Raw genomic sequence first — 18,374 nt, forward strand, 5'->3', positions numbered from 1 at the left:
TTTCCTGTAATTGGATGCAGGAGAAGGTGTGCCTATTCTGGGTTTTCTGAAGTTGGACTCCAGCCTTGTGACGCTGTGTAATGCTTGTGCATATGTAGGTGCTAGGCAGTCCAGCCGCACCACACTGATGAGACCAGGGCTGAAGGGTTATGGGGTTGCTTCCAGGCCTTGAAGAGGGCACATGCCCTAGTGGTCAGACTGCAATGCTTCCATTGGCAGCAGGACCAGGGCAACGTTTGATTTTCATAATGCTGGTCCCCAGGTGAGCTAAAAGATGAAAGTATTGCAAACTACCCAGAGCAACGTCAGTGGTTATGATTAATTCAAATCCTTCCATCCATCAGTCGGCGTGAGGTCTTTTATGTCGTGGGTTAGTTTCTGTTGGGAAGCAGGAAACCGCCACTGACTAATATAAGGGTCCAGTCGCACAGGAGGGGCCTTACCACTTAATGGTTAGTGAAGGGGGCAGTTGTATTGGTGAATATCTGGCTTGAGGTGCACCCTTCACAGTTTGTAGGGAGGGCGTAGGCAGTGAGTGCGCAAGGCCACTGGGGAAGAACAGTGAGGGGGGGCTGAAGTACCAAGAGTAATATGCCACGTGGACCAGACCCTGAAATCTGCTGGCACAACTGGGCCAAAAAGAGGTTGCACCAGGGTGGAGTATGAGTTTGGAAAGAGTTTGGTGAAGGTGTTTGTTTTTCCAAGAGTCAGCAGAGGAGAGCTGTAATTATGGGGGCACTGTCAGAAAGCGAGCAAGTGCACAGGAGGTCCTCAAGAGTATTTCGTTTTTCGTGACGGCAATGAGACTGAAAAAAAAGCACTGGGGTGGATGGTAGTATTGGGGTGGGTGGCAGCGTTGGGGGTGGGTGCTAGCGTTGGGGTGGGTGCTAGCGTTGGGGTGGGTGGCAGCGTTGGGGGTGGGTGCTAGCGTTGGGGTGGGTGGTAGCATTGGGCGTGGGTGGTAGTATTGGGGTGGGTGGTAGCATGGGAGTGGGTCGTAGTGATGGGGTGGGTGCTAGCATTGGGGTGGGTGGTAGCATTGGGAGTGGGTGATAACATTGGGCTGGGTGGTAGTGGTGGGGTGGGTGGCAGCATTGGGGTGGGTGGCATCATTGGGGTGGGTGGTAGTGTTGAGGTGGGTGGCAGTGTTGGGGTGGGTGGTAGGGTTGGGAGTGGGTGGAAGTTTTGGGGTGGGTGGCAGCGATGGAGTGGGTGGCATCATTGGGGTGGGTGGTAGTGTTGAGGTGGGTGGCAGTGTTGGGGTGGGTGGTAGGGTTGGGAGTGGGTGATAACATTGGGGTGGGTGGTAGTGGTGGGGTGGGTGGTAGCATTGGGGTGGGTGGCATCATTGGGGTGGGTGGTAGTGTTGAGGTGGGTGGCAGTGTTGGGGTGGGTGGTAGGGTTGGGAGTGGGTGGAAGTTTTGGGGTGGGTGGTAGCGATGGAGTGGGTGGTAGCGCTGGGGTGGGTGGCATCATTGGGGTGGGTGGTAGTGTTGAGGTGGGTGGCAGTGTTGGGGTGGGTGGTAGGGTTGGGAGTGGGTGGAAGTTTTGGGGTGGGTGGTAGCGATGGAGTGGGTGGCATCATTGGGGTGGGTGGTAGTGTTGGGGTGGGTGGTAGGGTTGGGAGTGGGTGGAAGTTTTGGGGTGGGTGGTAGCGATGGAGTGGGTGGCATCATTGGGGTGGGTGGTAGTGTTGGGGTGGGTGGTAGGGTTGGGAGTGGGTGGAAGTTTTGGGGTGGGTGGTAGCGATGGAGTGGGTGGTAGCGCTGGGGTGGGTGGCATCATTGGGGTGGGTGGTAGTGTTGAGGTGGGTGTCAGTGTTGGGGTGGGTGGTAGGGTTGGGAGTGGGTGGAAGCATTGGGGTGGGTGGTAGTGATGGAGTGGGTGGCAGCGTTGGGGTTGGTGGCAGCATTGGGGTGGGTGGCAGTGTTGGGGTGGGTGGCATCATTGGGGTGGGTGGTAGTGTTGAGGTGGGTGTCAGTGTTGGGGTGGGTGGTAGGGTTGGGAGTGGGTGGAAGCATTGGGGTGGGTGGTAGTGATGGAGTGGGTGGTAGCGCTTGGGTGGGTGCTAGCATTGGGGTGGGTGGTAGTGTTGGGAGTGGTTATAACATTGGGTTGAGTGATAGTGTTGGTGTGGGTGGCAGCGTTGGGGTTGGTGGCAGCATTGGGGTGGGTGGCAGTGTTGGGGTGGGTGGCATCATTGGGGTGGGTGGTAGTGTTGAGGTGGGTGTCAGTGTTGGGGTGGGTGGTAGGGTTGGGAGTGGGTGGAAGCATTGGGGTGGGTGGTAGTGATGGAGTGGGTGGTAGCGCTTGGGTGGGTGCTAGCATTGGGGTGGGTGGTAGTGTTGGGAGTGGTTATAACATTGGGTTGAGTGATAGTGTTGGTGTGGGTGGCAGCGTTGGGGTTGGTGGCAGCATTGGGGTGGGTGGCAGTGTTGGGGTGGGTGGCATCATTGGGGTGGGTGGTAGTGTTGAGGTGGGTGTCAGTGTTGGGGTGGGTGGTAGGGTTGGGAGTGGGTGGAAGCATTGGGGTGGGTGGTAGTGATGGAGTGGGTGGTAGCGCTTGGGTGGGTGTGTTGCCATTACAGCAGATGGTCACCTCTTTATATGTCCCTGCTACTGGTACCCATATTTCAGTGTGGAGGAGAAAGGATTCAATAACCAGAATGGGCTGAGTGATGTCCCCGCTTCTTGTGTTCACAGGACAAGCCCCCCTTCTTCGACTCACCAATGGCTGGCACCGCTGCGCAGGGCGCGTGGAAGTCTTCTACGAGGGTGCTTGGGGGACGGTGTGCGACGACCTCTGGGACATGACCGACGCCAGCGTGGTGTGCACGCAGCTCGCCTGCGGACAGGCCTCTGCGGCCCCAATTAATGCCCACTTTGGTGCAGGCTCTGGCCAGATTCTCCTGGATGATCTAAACTGCCGGGGAAATGAGACTTACCTCTGGGACTGTCCCAGCAGCGGCTGGACCAGACACAACTGCGTGCATGGCGAGGATGCCGGCGTCATCTGCTCGGGTAAGTGTCTAAGAAGCAAAGGGGTGTGAGCTTTCTGCCCAGGGCAAAGGGGTAGCTGTTCTGCTTAGCCGCAACATCCCACACTAGGCTCCTGTGCCCTCCATGTTGTAGTGCATAGTTTCGACATGCACTTGATTTCTCCCCTGCATTTGCCTCCAGCAACATGTCCCCCATTGCCTTGCCCCCCACCCCCACCACCCTGAAATAGCAAACAGACTCTCATTGTGGGTGGACAGGCCGCAGTTGCTTTATTAAGCAGGAGGTAGCTTACATGTGTTCCGTTTTGGCAATACAGCCTCAGGATTCTGCTCTGAGCTGAAAGCCCTTACACTTTCTAACTTGGCGGAGCAGCATCCGGTTTTGTGCGGAGCTGACGCCCTTAATTATTACTTACTTTCAAAACACTCCCCAGTTCAGTCAACAGCTTTTCAGGTAGTCACTTCCATTTTACTACTTTTCCCAGGTGCAGGATTGTTAAGCAGCTCCCCTGTTGGCCAGGTGTCCTGCGCTCTTCCCCTTTTCATTCACCCCAACTCCTTGGTACCCCGACCCCCAGTTTCCATGTCCCTAACTGATTAGTTGCCCCAGAGTTCTGGAACTCTCTCACCTCCTAACCCACTCCCCTGGTGCCTTAACCTCTGCCTCTTTTCCCAGTCTCTTGGCCTTCTACGCCGTTCCCCGTTGCTTGCTTGACTTACCCTCTTACATGCCCCATTTTGTTTTCCTGTCCTCATTTATTGCCCGTTGCACGTGCTCCCGCCCCGTTTCCCCCGGTGACTTCTCCTCTTTCCCCAGGTGTTGGTTGCTGCCCCCCCCTGATGTGGTTGCTTCCTCCCCCTCATTCCCCGGGCCAGTTATCCTCTCCTATGTTCCTTGAGTTTCTGGGACACTGACCCCTCCCCCGTCCCTTCGGTTCTTTCCTTTTTGTCTCCTCCTGCCTCCCTTCGTTCCAGTTCTTTCCCTCACTCTCCTCAACCTTTGCTCGTGCCATGGTATCCGACCACTAGTCCTCTACTAACTCTCCAGGTTGCTGCACTGCTTCTTCGTACATTTGTCTCCCCCGACTCACTGGATTCCCCTGCGCCCTGTTTCCTATTTGCCTGCCAGTCCCTTCTGCCCTTTGCCTTGTCTCCAACATTTCTTTTATCCTTGCACCTTTCCACCTCCCCTTCCACCCCCCCCTACTTTCCCTGTGGCTTGCGGAAGTAGATACCCTGCCGTCGACAATCTTGGTCGCTGCACAGTCCCTTGCGGTTTGTGGCAGGTCTACCAGCCTGGATACACCACGTATCTCCACTGCGACGGTTCAGCCGTAGATTAGAAAATCATGACATATTAAACATTTCACGTCATTCACATTACACTTTGGGTGGGCGGGAAATCCTTTCTACACCCAGCCAGTTCGGGAAAAGATGGTGTTTGTTTATTTATTTGTATTGCGCGCCAGACCCAAGGGTAACCGGGCGCAGTGAACAGAATATACGAAGCTTACAATGTTGCATAGAAATTACAGTGTTACAGCAAATTACAATGTTACATAATTAAAAATTTACAATAGTGATAAGTCTTTGATGGTACATATATACATTCAGATAAGTAACATAACACAAATTAAAGTCTTTCAAACCTTACATGTTGTTGTCATTGAGGTGTTTGATAAGATTCGTTCTAAAGTGAGGGAAAGGTTGGTCTGATCTAAGGTTGTGTGGCAGGGCATTCCACCATTTAGCGGCTAGCACAGGGAAGCTTGTGCCGCCAATTTTGGCAAGTTTAAATCTTGGAATTTCCAGACAGTTGGAGTTGGGAGTTCTTGTAGGTCTGCTAGAGATTTTTCTTCTTATTTTGGCCACCAGGTAAATGGGGGCAGCGTTGTTGAGGGCTTTGTGCGTCAAGGAGAGCATTTTTAGGTGAACTTTATTGTCGATGAAGAGCCATTTGTATTGTTGTCTAGTGGAGGAGATATGTTCCCTTTTGTTTATGCCTAAGGTGGCTCTAAGGGCGCTATTTTGTAGGATTTGTAGCCTTTTGGTGATAGTTTTGTTAGCGCAACTGTAAAGGGCATTGCAATAATCGAGTCTTGATAGTATTAAGGCTCTCGCTAGGATCATGCAACTGTTGTTAGATAAGAAAGGTTTACCTGTTCTTATTAATTTGCAGGTATAGGCTGTCGTGGAAGCTAAGGAGTTAACTTGTTTGGCAAAAGACATGGTGGAGTCAAAATAGAAGCCTAGTGTTTTTACTTCACTCGAAACCTTGATGCTATTGCCATCTATGTTAAACGTGGAATAGTCCTTGCCTAGTTTGTTGATATTGGCCTGCGTGCCCAGAATGATCAGCTCAGTCTTATCATCATTCAGGCAGCGGCCATGTGATGCCATCCATGCCTGAATAATGAGGTACACCCTATTCACCAACTCCCTGTCTTTGCTGTGATCCCCAGAAAGCGGGAGGAGAATCTGTGTATCATCTGCATAGTTAGTGTAGGTGATACCTAGAAGGTCCAGATCATCGAAGAGGGGTTTAGTGAATATGTTGTACAGGGTTGCTGAAACACAGGAGCCTTGAGGGACGCCGCACGTGATTGGAAGAGGTTTTGGGAGTCATGCTTTATAAGCAGTTTTGAGGGATGGGCTAACCTTCTCTGCCCCATCCCACCCTTTTCACACTATGAGTTTCCCTCCCCACGCCCACTTCCTGACCTCTGGCATCGGCCAGTCTGCGTGAGGCTACCCAGCTGCCCCTCAGCGCGTTCCCTGGCTGTTCAGTGAGTTACACAGTTACATTGGCTGAAGGCCTGTTGTAGGGTATAGACTGTTGAGGGAGAGATGACTTGCCTTCAGTGTGCGTCTGTGGAGTGACTACAAACTGAGGACTGACTCTTATTTTGAAGGCTATGAAGAGCCACTCAGTCGTTAAATGGACTGGAAGATGTATTGGTTGGTCTGTGCTACTGAAAGACTTAATGGGTTGGGTTGAGCCTGGGGGGTGATTGGCTTTGCCCAGACCCCTTGAACTTTCATCCCCGCTTTGAGAATGGCACGGTCAGGGTTTGGTGGCAAAATAGAGTCCATGGCCAATGGAGAGACCCGAATAACAGAAACTGTCCACCGGCACCATTGCAGAGTTGACAGTGTCCAGCGGCTGCAGCACTGCCCATAGACCCATTATTCTTCGCACACCGCAAACTTTGCATGCGCATTAATTCTCCCCCGCACTTATCTTTTCCATACCAGTCACCACTTGATGGAAACAAATAAGGCAAGCTTTCTTTTTGGTGTGGGCTGTGATTAGCAATGTGTATGGTGGCATAGTGGGGGGGGCTGTTCTGCATATATCTGTAAGGTGGCATAGCAGGGAGGGGTCTATGCTGGGTAAATTTGTATGGTAACATTGAGGGGTGGGGACTACGATCGGTACACTGGTGACATAGCATGGAGTGGTCTAAGCTGGGTAGAACTCTATGGTGACATCCCAGGGAGGGGTCCATGATGGGTAGAAATGTATGGTGACATTGCATGGAGGGGTCTATGCTGGGTACATCAGTAAGGTGGCATAGCAGGGAGGGGTCTATGCTGGGTAGAATTGTATGGTAACACTGAGGGGGGGACTACGATGGGTACACTGGTGACATAGCATGGAGTGGTGTAAGCTGGGTAGAACGCTATGGTGACATCCCAGGGAGGGGTACATGATGGGTAGAAATGTATGGTGACATTGCATGGAGGGGTCTATGCTGGGTACAGCAGTAAGGTGGCATAGCCGGGAGGCGTCTATGCTGGGTAGAATTGTATGGTAACACTGAGGGGAGGGGAATTAGATGGGTACACTGGTGACATAACATGGAGTGGTCTAAGCTGGGTAGAACTCTATGGTGATATAGCAGGGAGGTGTCTATGCTGGGTAGAATTGCATGGTAACACTGAGGGGAGGGGAATTAGATGGGTACACTGGTGACATAACATGGAGTGGTCTAAGCTGGGTAGAACTCTATGGTGATATAGCAGGGAGGCGTCTATGCTGGGTAGAATTGTGTGGTAACACTGAGGGGAGGGGAAATAGATGGGTACACTGGTGACATAGCATGGAGTGGTGTAAGTTCGGTAGAACTGTATGGTGACCTAGGATGGAGGGGTGTAAGCTGGGTAGAACTCTATGGTGACATTGCATGGAGGGGTCTAAGCTGGGTATAACTCTATGGTGACATAGCACGGAGGCGTCTATGCTGGGTAGAATTGTATGGTAACACTGAGGGGTGGGGACTACGATCGGTACACTGGTGACATAGCATGTAGTGGTCTAAGCTGGGTAGAACTCTATGGTGATATAGCAGGGAGGCGTCTATGCTGGGTAGAATTGTATGGTAACACTGAGGGGAGGGGAATTAGATGGGTACACTGGTGACATAGCATGGAGTGGTCTAAGCTGGGTAGAACTCTATGGTGATATAGCAGGGAGGGGTCTATGCTGGGCACAGCAGTAAGGTGGCATAGCATGGAGTGGTGTAAGCTGGGTAGAACTGTATGGTGACCTAGGATGGAGGCGTCTATGCTGGGTAGAATTGCATGGTAACACTGAGGAGAGGGGAATTAGATGGGTACACTGGTGACATAGCATGGAGTGGTGTAAGCTGGGTAGAACTGTATGGTGACATAGGATGGAGGGGTCCATGCTGGGTAGACATGTATGGTAACACTGAGGGGAGGGGACTACGATGGGTACACTGGTGACATAGCATGGAGTGGTGTAAGCTGGGTAGAACTCTATGATGATATAGCAGGGAGGCGTCTATGCTGGGTAGAATTGTATGGTAACACTGAGGAGAGGGGAATTAGATGGGTACACTGGTGACATAGCATGGAGTGGTGTAAGCTGGGTGCAGCAGTAAGGTGGCATAGCAGGGAGGGGTCTATGCTGGGTAGACATGTATGGTAACACTGAGGGGAGGGGACTATGATGGGTACACTGGTGACATAGCATGGAGTGGTGTAAGCTGGGTAGAACTCTATGGTGATATAGCAGGGAGGCATCTATGCTGGGTAGAATTGTATGGTGACACTGAGGAGAGGGGAATTAGATGGGTACACTGGTGACATAGCATGGAGTGGTGTAAGCGGGGTAGAACTCTATGGTGACATAGGATGGAGGCGTCTATGCTGGGTACAATTGTATGGTAACACTGAGGGGAGGGGAATTAGATGGGTACACTGGTGACATAGCATGGAGTGGTCTAAGCTGGGTGGAGCTCTATGGTGATATAGCAGGGAGGCGTCTATGCTGGGTAGACATGTATGGTAACACTGAGGAGAGGGGAAATAGATGGGTACACTGGTGACATAGCATGGAGTGGTGTAAGCTGGGTAGAACTCTATGGTGACATAGGATGGAGGGGCCATGCTGGGTAGACATGTATGGTAACACTGGGGGGAGGGGACTATGATGGGTACACTGGTGACATAGCATGGAGTGGTGTAAGCTGGGTAGAACTGTATGGTGATATAGCAGGGAGGCGTCTATGCTGGGTAGACATGTATGGTAACACTGAGGAGAGGGGAATTAGATGGGTACACTGGTGACATAGCATCGAGTGGTCTAAGCTGGGTAGAACTGTATGGTGACATAGCATGGAGGGGTCTATGTTGGGTTGAATCTATGTTGGGTAGAATTGTATGGTAACACTGAGGGGAGGAGACTACGATGGGTACACTGGTGACATAGCATGGAGTGGTCTAAGCTGGGTAGAACTCTACGGTGATATAGCAGGGAGGCGTCTATGCTGGGTAGAATTGTATGGTGACACTGAGGGGAGGGGTCCATGATGGGTAGAAATGTATGGTGACATTGCAACGGTGGGTCTATGCTGGGTACATCAGTAAGGTGGCATAGCAGGGAGGGGTCTATGCTGGGTAGAATTGTATGGTAACACTGAGGGGGGGACTACGATGGGTACACTGTGACATAGCATGGAGTGGTGTAAACTGGGTAGAACGCTATGGTGACATCCCAGGGAGGGGTACATGATGGGTAGAAATGTATGGTGACATTGCATGGAGTGGTCTAAGCTGGGTAGAACTCTATGGTGATATAGCAGGGAGGCGTCTATGCTGGGTAGAATTGCATGGTAACACTGAGGGGAGGGGAATTAGATGAGTACACTGGTGACATAACATGGAGTGGTCTAAGCTGGGTAGAACTCTACGGTGATATAGCAGGGAGGCGTCTATGCTGGGTAGAATTGTATGGTAACACTGAGGGGAGGGGAATTAGATGGGTACACTGGTGACATAGCATGGAGTGGTGTAAGCTGGGTAGAACTGTATGGTGACCTAGGATGGAGGGGTCTAAGCTGGGTAGAACTCTATGGTGACATTGCATGGAGGGGTCTAAGCTGGGTAGAACTCTATGGTGACATAGCACGGAGGCGTCTATGCTGGGTAGAATTGTATGGTAACACTGAGGGGTGGGGACTACGATCGGTACACTGGTGACATAGCATGTAGTGGTCTAAGCTGGGTAGAACTCTATGGTGATATAGCAGGGAGGCGTCTATGCTGGGTAGAATTGTATGGTAACACTGAGGGGAGTGGAATTAGATGGGTAAACTGGTGACATAGCATGGAGTGGTCTAAGCTGGGTAGAACTCTATGGTGATATAGCAGGGAGGGGTCTATGCTGGGCACAGCAGTAAGGTAGCATAGCATGGAGTGGTGTAAGCTGGGTAGAACTGTATGGTGACCTAGGATGGAGGCGTCTATGCTGGGTAGAAGTGCATGGTAACACTGAGGAGCTGGGAATTAGATGGGTACACTGGTGACATAGCATGGAGTGGTGTAAGCTGGGTAGAACTGTATGGTGACATAGGATGGAGGGGTCCATGCTGGGTAGACATGTATGGTAAGACTGAGGGGAGGGGACTACGATGGGTACACTGGTGACATAGCATGGAGTGGTGTAAGCTGGGTAGAACTCTATGGTGATATAGCAGGGAGGCGTCTATGCTGGGTAGAATTGTATGGTAACACTGAGGAGAGGGGAATTAGATGGGTACACTGGTGACATAGCATGGAGTGGTCTAAGCTGGGTAGAACTCTATGGTGACATAGCAGCGAGGGGTCTATGCTGGGCACAGCTGTAAGGTGGCATAGCATGGAGTGGTGTAAACTGGGTAGAACTGTATGGTGACCTAGGATGGAGGCGTCTTTGCTGGGTAGAATTGCATGGTGACACTGAGGAGAGGGGAATTAGATGGGTACACTGGTGACATAGCATGGAGTGGTGTAAGCTGGGTAGAACTGTATGGTGACATAGGATGGAGGGGTCCATTCTGGGTAGACATGTATGGTAATACTGAGGGGAGGGGACTACGATGGGTACACTGGTGACATAGCATGTAGTGGTGTAAGCTGGGTAGAACTCTATGGTGATATTGCAGGGAGGCGTCTATGCTGGGTAGAATTGTATGGTAACACTGAGGAGAGGGGAATTAGATGGGTACACTGGTGACATAGCATGGACTGGTGTAAGCTGTGTCCAGCAGAAAGGTGGCATAGCAGGGAGGGGTCTATGCTGGGTAGACATGTATGGTAACACTGAGGGGAGGGGACTATGATGGGTACACTGGTGACATAGCATGGAGTGGTGTAAGCTGGGTAGAACTCTATGGTGCTATAGCAGGGAGGCGTCTATGCTGGGTAGAATTGTATGGTAACACTGAGGAGAGGGGAATTAGATGGGTACACTGGTGACATAGCATGGAGTGGTGTAAGCTGGTGTATGGTGTATGGTGACATAGGATGGAGGGGTCCATGCTGGGTAGACATGTATGGTAACACTGAGGGGAGGGGACTATGATGGGTACACTGGTGACATAGCATGGAGTGGTGTAAGCTGGTTAGAACTCTATGGTGACATAGGATGGAGGCGTCTATGCTGGGTAGAATTGTATGGTAACACTGAGGGGAGGGGAATTAGATGGGTACACTGGTGACATAGCATGGAGTGGTCTAAGCTGGGTAGAGCTCTATGGTGATATAGCAGGGAGGCGTCTATGCTGGGTAGACATGTATGGTAACACTGAGGAGAGGGGAATTAGATGGGTACACTGGTGACATAGCATGGAGTGGTGTAAGCTGGGTAGAACTCTATGGTGACATAGGATGGAGGGTTCCATGCTGGTTAGACATGTATGGTAACACTGGGGGGAGGGGACTACGATGGGTACACTGGTGACATAGCATGGAGTGGTGTAAGCTGGGTAGAACTGTATGGTGACATAGCAGGGAGGCGTCTATGCTGGGTAGAATTGTATGGTAACACTGAGGAGAGGGGAATTAGATGGGTACACTGGTGACATAGCATGGAGTCGTGTAAGCTGGGTAGAACTCTATGGTGGCATAGCAGGGAGGCGTCTATGCTGGGTTTAATTGTATGGTAACACTGAGGGGAGGGGAATTAGATGGGTAGACTGGTTACACAGCATGGAGTGGTGTAAGCTGGGTAGAACTCTATGGTGACATAGGATGGAGGGGTCCATGCTGGGTAGAATTGTATGGTAACACTGAGGGGAGGGGACTACGATCGGTACACTGGTGACATAGCATGGAGTGGTCTAAACTGGGTAGAAGGTGACATCCCAGAGAGGGGTACATGATGGGTAGAAATGTATGGTGACATTGCATGGAGGGGTCTATGCTGGGTACAGCAGTAAGGTGGCATAGCAGGGAGATGTCTATGCTGGGTAGAATTGTATGGTAACACTGAGGAGAGGGGAATTAGATGGGTACACTGGTGACATAGCATGGAGTGGTGTAAGCTGGGTAGAACTCTATGGTGACATAGCAGGGAGGCGTCTATGCTGGGTAGAATTGTATGGTAACACTGAGGAGAGGGGAATTAGATGGGTACACTGGTGACATAGCATGGAGTGGTCTAAGCTGGGTAGAACTCTATGGTGACATAGCATGGAGTGGTCTAAACTGGGTAGAACTCTATGGTGACATAGCATGGAGTGGTGTAAGCTGGGTAGAACTCTATGGTGACATAGCAGGGAGGCGTCTATGCTGGGTGGAATTGTATGGTAACACTGAGGGGAAAGGAATTAGATGGGTACACTGGTGACTTAGCATGGAGTGGTGTAAGCTGGGTAGAACTCTATGGTGATATAGCAGGGAGGCGTCTATGCTGGGTAGAATTGTATGGTAACACTGAGGGGAGAGGAATTAGATGGGTACACTGGTGACATAGCATGGAGTGGTTTAAGCTGGGTAGAACTCTATGGTGATATAGCAGGGAGGCGTCTATGCTGGGTAGAATTGTATGGTAACACTGAGGGGAGGGGAATTAGATGGGTACACTGGTGACATAGCATGGAGTGGTGTAAGCTGGGTAGAACTGTATGGTGACATAGGATGGAGGGGTCCATGCTGGGTAGAATTGTATGGTAACACTGAGGGGAGGGGAATTAGATGGGTACACTGGTGACATAGCATGGAGTGGTCTAAGCTGGGTAGAACTCTATGGTGATATAGCAGGGAGGCGTCTATGCTGGGTAGAATTGTATGGTAACACTGAGGAGAGGGGAATTAGATGGGTACACTGGTGACATAGCATGGAGTGGTGTAAACTGGGTAGAACTGTATGGTGATATAGCAGGGAGGGGTCTATGCTGGGTAGAATTATATGGTAACACTGAGGGGAGGGGACTACGATCGGTACACTGGTGACATAGCATGGAGTGGTCTAAGCTGGGTAGAACTCTATGGTGACATTCCAGGGAGGGGTACATGTATGGTGACATTGCATGGATGGGTCTATGCTGGGTACAGCAGTAAGGTGGCATAGCAGGGAGGGGTCTGTGCTGGGTAGAATTGTATGGTAACACTGAGGAGAGGGGAATTAGATGGGTACACTGGTGACATAGCATGGAGTTGTGTAAGCTGGGTAGAACTCTATGGTGACATAGCAGGGAGGCGTCTATGCTGGGTAGAATTGTATGGTAACACTGAGGAGAGGGGAATTAGATGGGTACACTGGTGACATAGCATGGAGTGGTCTAAACTGGGTAGAACTCTAAGGTGACATAGCATGGAGTGGTATAAGCTGGGTAGAACTCTATGGTGACATAGCATGGAGTGGTGTAAGCTGGGTAGAACTCTATGGTGACATAGCAGGGAGGCGTCTATGCTGGGTAGAATTGTATGGTAACACTGAGGGGAGGGGACTAGCACCGGTACACTGGTGACATAGCATGGAGTGGTCTAATCTGGGTAGAACTCTATGGTGACATCCCAGGGAGGGGTACATGATGGGTAGAAATGTATGGTGACATTGCATGGAGGGGTCTATGCTGGGTACAGGAGTAAGGTGGCATAGCAGGGAGGGATCTATGCTGGGTAGAATTGTATGGTAACACTGAGGAGAGGGGAATTAGATGGGTACACTGGTGACATAGCATGGAGTGGTGTAAGCTGGGTAGAACTCTATGGTGACATAGGATGGAGGAGTCTATGCTGGGTAGAATTGTATGGTAACACTGAGGGGAGGGGAATTAGATGTGTACACTGGTGACATAGCATGGAGTGGTCTAAGCTGGGCAGAGCTCTATGGTGATATAGCAGGGAGGCATCTATGCTGGGTATACATGTATGGTAACACTGAGGAGAGGGGAATTAGATGGGTACACTGGTGACATAGCATGGAGTGGTGTAAGCTGGGTAGAACTCTATGGTGACATAGGATGGAGGGGTCCATGCTGGGTAGAAATGTATGGTAACACTGGGGGGAGGGGACTACGATGGGTACACTGGTGACAGAGCATGGAGTGGTGTAAGCTGGGTAGAACTGTATGGTGACATAGCAGGGAGGCGTCTATGCTGGGTAGAATTGTATGGTAACACTGAGGAGAGGGGAATTAGATGGGTACACTGGTGACATAGCATGGAGTGGTTTAAGCTGGGTAGAACTCTATGGTGACATAGCAGGGAGGCGTCTATGCTGGGTAGAATTGTATGGTAACACTGAGGGGAGGGGAATAAGATGGGTACACTGGTGACACAGCATGAGTGGTGTAAGCTGGGTAGAACTCTATGGTGACATAGGATGGAGGGGTCAATGCTGGGTAGAATTGTATGGTAACACTGAGGGGAGGGGACTACGATCAGTACACTGGTGACATAGCATGGAGTGGTCTAAGCTGGGTAGAACTCTATGGTGACATCCCAGGGAGGGGTACATGATGGGTAGAAATGTATGGTGACATTGCATGGAGGGGTCTATGCTGGGTACAGCAGTAAGGCGGCATAGCAGGGAGGGGTCTATGCTGGGTTGAATTCTATGGTAACACTGAGGAGAGGGGAATTAGATGGGTACACTGGTGACATAGCATGGAGTGGTGTAAGCTGGGTAGAACTCTATGATGACATAGCAGGGAGGCGTCTATGCTGGGTAGAATTGTATGGTAACACTGAGGAGAGGGGAATTAGATGGGTACACTGGTGACATAGCATGGAGTGGTCTAAGCTGGGTAGAACTCTATGGTGACATAGCATGGAGTGGTCTAAGCTGGGTAGAACTCTATGGTGACATAGCATGGAGTGGTGTAAGCTGGGTAGAACTCTGTGGTGACATAGCAGGGATGCGTCTATGCTGGGTAGAATTGTATGGTAACACTGAGGGGAGAGGAATTAGATGGGTACACTGGTGACATAGCATGGAGTGGTGTAAGCTGGGTAGAACTCTATGGTGATATAGCAGGGAGGCGTCTATGCTGGGTAGAATTGTATGGTAAAACTGAGGGGAGAGGAATTAGATGGGTACACTGGTGACATAGCATGGAGTGGTGTAAGCTGGGTAGAACTCTATGGTGATATAGCAGGGAGGCATCTATGCTGGGTAGAATTGTATGGTAACACTGAGGGGAGAGGAATTAGATGGGTACACTGGTGACATAGCATGGAGTGGTGTAAGCTGGGTAGAACTCTATGGTGATATAGCAGGGAGGCGTCTATGCTGGGTAGAATTGTATGGTAACACTGAGGGGAGGGGAATTAGATGGGTACACTGGTGACATAGCATGGAGTGGTGTAAGCTGGTTAGAACTGTATGGTGACATAGGATGGAGGGGTCCATGCTGGGTAGAATTGTATGGTAACACTGAGGGGAGGGGAATTAGATGAGTACACTGTTGACATAGCATGGAGTGGTCTAAGCTGGGTAGAACTCTATGGTGATATAGCAGGGAGGCGTCTATGCTGGGTAGAATTGTATGGTAACACTGAGGAGAGGGGAATTAGATGGGTACACTGGTGACATAGCATGGAGTGGTGTAAGCTGGGTAGAACTGTATGGTCATATAGCAGGGAGGGGTCTATGCTGTTTAGAATTGTATAGTAACACTGAGGAGAGGGGACTACGATCGGTACACGGGTGACATAGCATGGAGTGGTCTAAGCTGGGTAGAACTCATGGTGACATAGCTGGGAGGCGTCTTTGCTGGGTAGAATTGCATGGTAACACTGAGGAGAGGGGAATTAGATGGGTGCACTGGTGACATAGCATGGAGTGGTCTAAGCTGGGTAGACCTCTATTGTGACATAGCATGGAGTGGTCTAAGCTGGGTAGAACTCTATGGTGACATAGCATGGAGTGGTGTAAGCTGGGTAGAACTCTATGGCGACATAGCAGGGAGGCGTCTATGCTGGGTAGAATTGTATGGTAGCACTGAGGGGAGAGGGCTACGATCGGTACACTGGTGCATAGCATGGAGTGGTCTAAGCTGGGTAGAACTCTATGGTGACATCCCAGGGAGGGGTACATGATGGGTAGAAATGTATGGTGACATTGCATGGAGGGGTCTATGCTGGGTACAGCAGTAAGGTGGCATAGCAGGGAGGGGTCTATGCTGGGTAGAATTGTATGGTAACACTGAGGAGAGGGGAATTAGATGGGTACACTGGTGACATAGCATGGAGTGGTGTAAGCTGGGTAGAACTCTATGGTGACATAGCAGGGAGGCGTCTATGCTGGGTAGAATTGTATGGTAACACTGAGGAGAGGGGAATTAGATGGGTGCACTGGTGACATAGCATGGAATGGTCTAAGCTGGGTAGAACTTATGGTGACATAGCATGGAGTGGTCTAAGCTGGGTAGAACTCTATGGTGACATAGCATGGAGTGGTGTAAGCTGGGTAGAACTATATGGTGATATAGCAGGGAGGCGTCTATGCTGGGTAGACTTGTATGGTAACACTGAGGGGAGAGGAATTAGATGGGTACACTGGTGACATAGCATGGAGTGGTGTAAGCTGGGTAGAACTCTATGGTGATATAGCAGGGAGGCGTTTATGCTGGGTAGAATTGTATGGTAACACTGAGGGGAGGGAAATTAGATGGGTACACTGGTGACATAGCATGGAGTGGTGTAAGCTGGGTAGAACTCTATGGTGATATAGCACGGAGGTGTCTATGCTGGGTAGAATTGTATGTTAACACTGAGGGGAGGGGAATTAGATGGATACACTGGTGACATAGCATGGAGTGGTGTACGCTGGGTAGAACTGTATGGTGACATAGGATGGAGGGGTCCATGCTGGGTAGAATTGTATGGTAACACTGAGGGGAGGGGAATTAGATGGGTACACTGGTGACATAGCATGGAGTGGTGTAAGCTGGGTAGAACTGTATGGTGATATAGCAGGGAGGGGTCTATGCTGGGTAGAATTGTATGGTAACACTGAGGGGAGGGGAATTAGATGGGTACACTGGTGACATAGCATGGAGTGTTGTAAGCTGGGTAGAACTCTATGGTGACATAGCACGGAGGCGTCTATGCTGGCTAGAATTGTATGGTAACACTGAGGGGTGGGGACTACGATCGGTACACTGGTGACATAGCATTTAGTGGTCTAAGCTGGGTAGAACTCTATGGTGATATAGCAGGAAGGGGTCTATGCTGGGTAGAATTGTATGGTAACACTGACGGGAGGGGAATTAGATGGGTACAGTGGTGAAGTAGCATGGAGTGGTGTAAGTTGGGTAGAACTGTATGGTGACATAGCATGGAGGGGTCCATGCTGGGTAGAACTCTATGGTGATATAGCAGGGAGGCGTCTATGCTGGGTAGAATTGTATGGTAACATTGAGGGGTGGGGACTACGATCGGTACACTGGTGACATAGCATGGAGTGGTGTAAGCTGGGTAGAACTGTATGGTGACCTAGGATGGAGGGGTCCATGCTGGGTAGAATGGCTTTGTAATGATTTTGGTGCAGGGGACACCACTGATCCTGCACTGGGTGACGACTTGTTGGCGTTTCCTTTTGGGGTTGGTGACTGGGTCTCCACAGCAGCATGTTGATAGTCACCTATGGTGTGTGTGACGTGTGTGGGTGTAGTGGTTTCATTTTCTTTTGGTTTTGTTACAGTTATGTACCTGCCGTAGTTTGAAGCGCAAGGTTGAAGGGCGTTTTGGTAGCAGATTGAAGACCCAGTGCTCCCTGTTTGGCGCTGAGGAAGACTGCTTGGTGGAGTCAAAACTAGAATTACAATTTAGGCCATTCTGGCATGGGGGACCTTTTAACACAATAGGCCTACTTCAAGTTTAGACCTAGTGTTTTTGCAGTGTTTAGGCACCTGGTTGGCCTCAGCGGTTGTTTCCACGATGTCCTAGTGGACCCTGGGTTGTAGGCAAACCTTGCTTTGATAGCCTACTGGTGTCCACAGCACTTCAGATGTGGTCTGCGGGTCTTAGGTGAATCTCATGAATATTGTGACTTAATAATACTGCATGGACCTCCTGTGAATGTGTTGACACACACTTGAGGGTGCTACTTTTACACACAGCTGTATGTGTTCATGCTGGTTTCCTTTCTATGATTGCAATGTTCAAGTTTATGCTTTAGTGATGTTGGTCCTTTTTACTTCTTTTTGTAGTTGCATAATAAATTATTTACTCTTGTGGTTTTGTTGGCCATTTGGGCTGCTCCTTGAGCGTATGCCCTGCTTTACGTACTTAGGACAATGTTTTCCTGTTCACAGACAGTGATAGGGGTGTTCAGAAGTGTTATATAGCGGTCCACAGACAGCGATAGTTATATAGTGGTACACAGACAGAGATGGGTGTACTCAGAAGTGTTATATAGCGGTCCACAGACAGCGATAGTTATATAGCGGTCCACAGACAGCGATAGTTATATAGCGGTCCACAGACAGCGGTGGGTGTACTCAGAAGTGTTATACAGTGGTACGCAGACAGCGGTGGGTGTACTCAGAAGTGTTATACAGTGGTACACAGACAGCGATGGGTGTACTCAGAAGTGTTATACAGTGGTACGCAGACAGCGATGGGTGTACTCAGAAG

General features: G+C 50.4%; 1 protein-coding gene across 4 annotated transcripts in view; it reads left to right on the forward strand.

Annotated features, from left to right (window-relative positions):
• The window catches only part of LOC138473324 (deleted in malignant brain tumors 1 protein-like), a 633,955-nt gene that overhangs the window by 184,679 nt on the left and 430,902 nt on the right, over positions 1–18,374 (forward strand). For 3 of the 4 annotated variants that reach the window (XM_069611990.1, XM_069611993.1, XM_069611991.1), the window contains one exon: positions 2,704–3,021. The exons of the other annotated variant lie outside the window; for it this stretch is intronic. In XM_069611990.1, coding sequence (XP_069468091.1) covers positions 2,704–3,021 — 318 coding nt within the window. The remainder of the gene's footprint in view (positions 1–2,703; positions 3,022–18,374) is intronic. 4 annotated transcript variants of the gene reach the window in all.

Source organism: Ambystoma mexicanum, chromosome 8, assembly GCF_040938575.1.
Source record: "Ambystoma mexicanum isolate Mex_15411 chromosome 8, UKY_AmexF1_1, whole genome shotgun sequence".
Lineage (NCBI taxonomy): Eukaryota > Metazoa > Chordata > Amphibia > Caudata > Ambystomatidae > Ambystoma > Ambystoma mexicanum.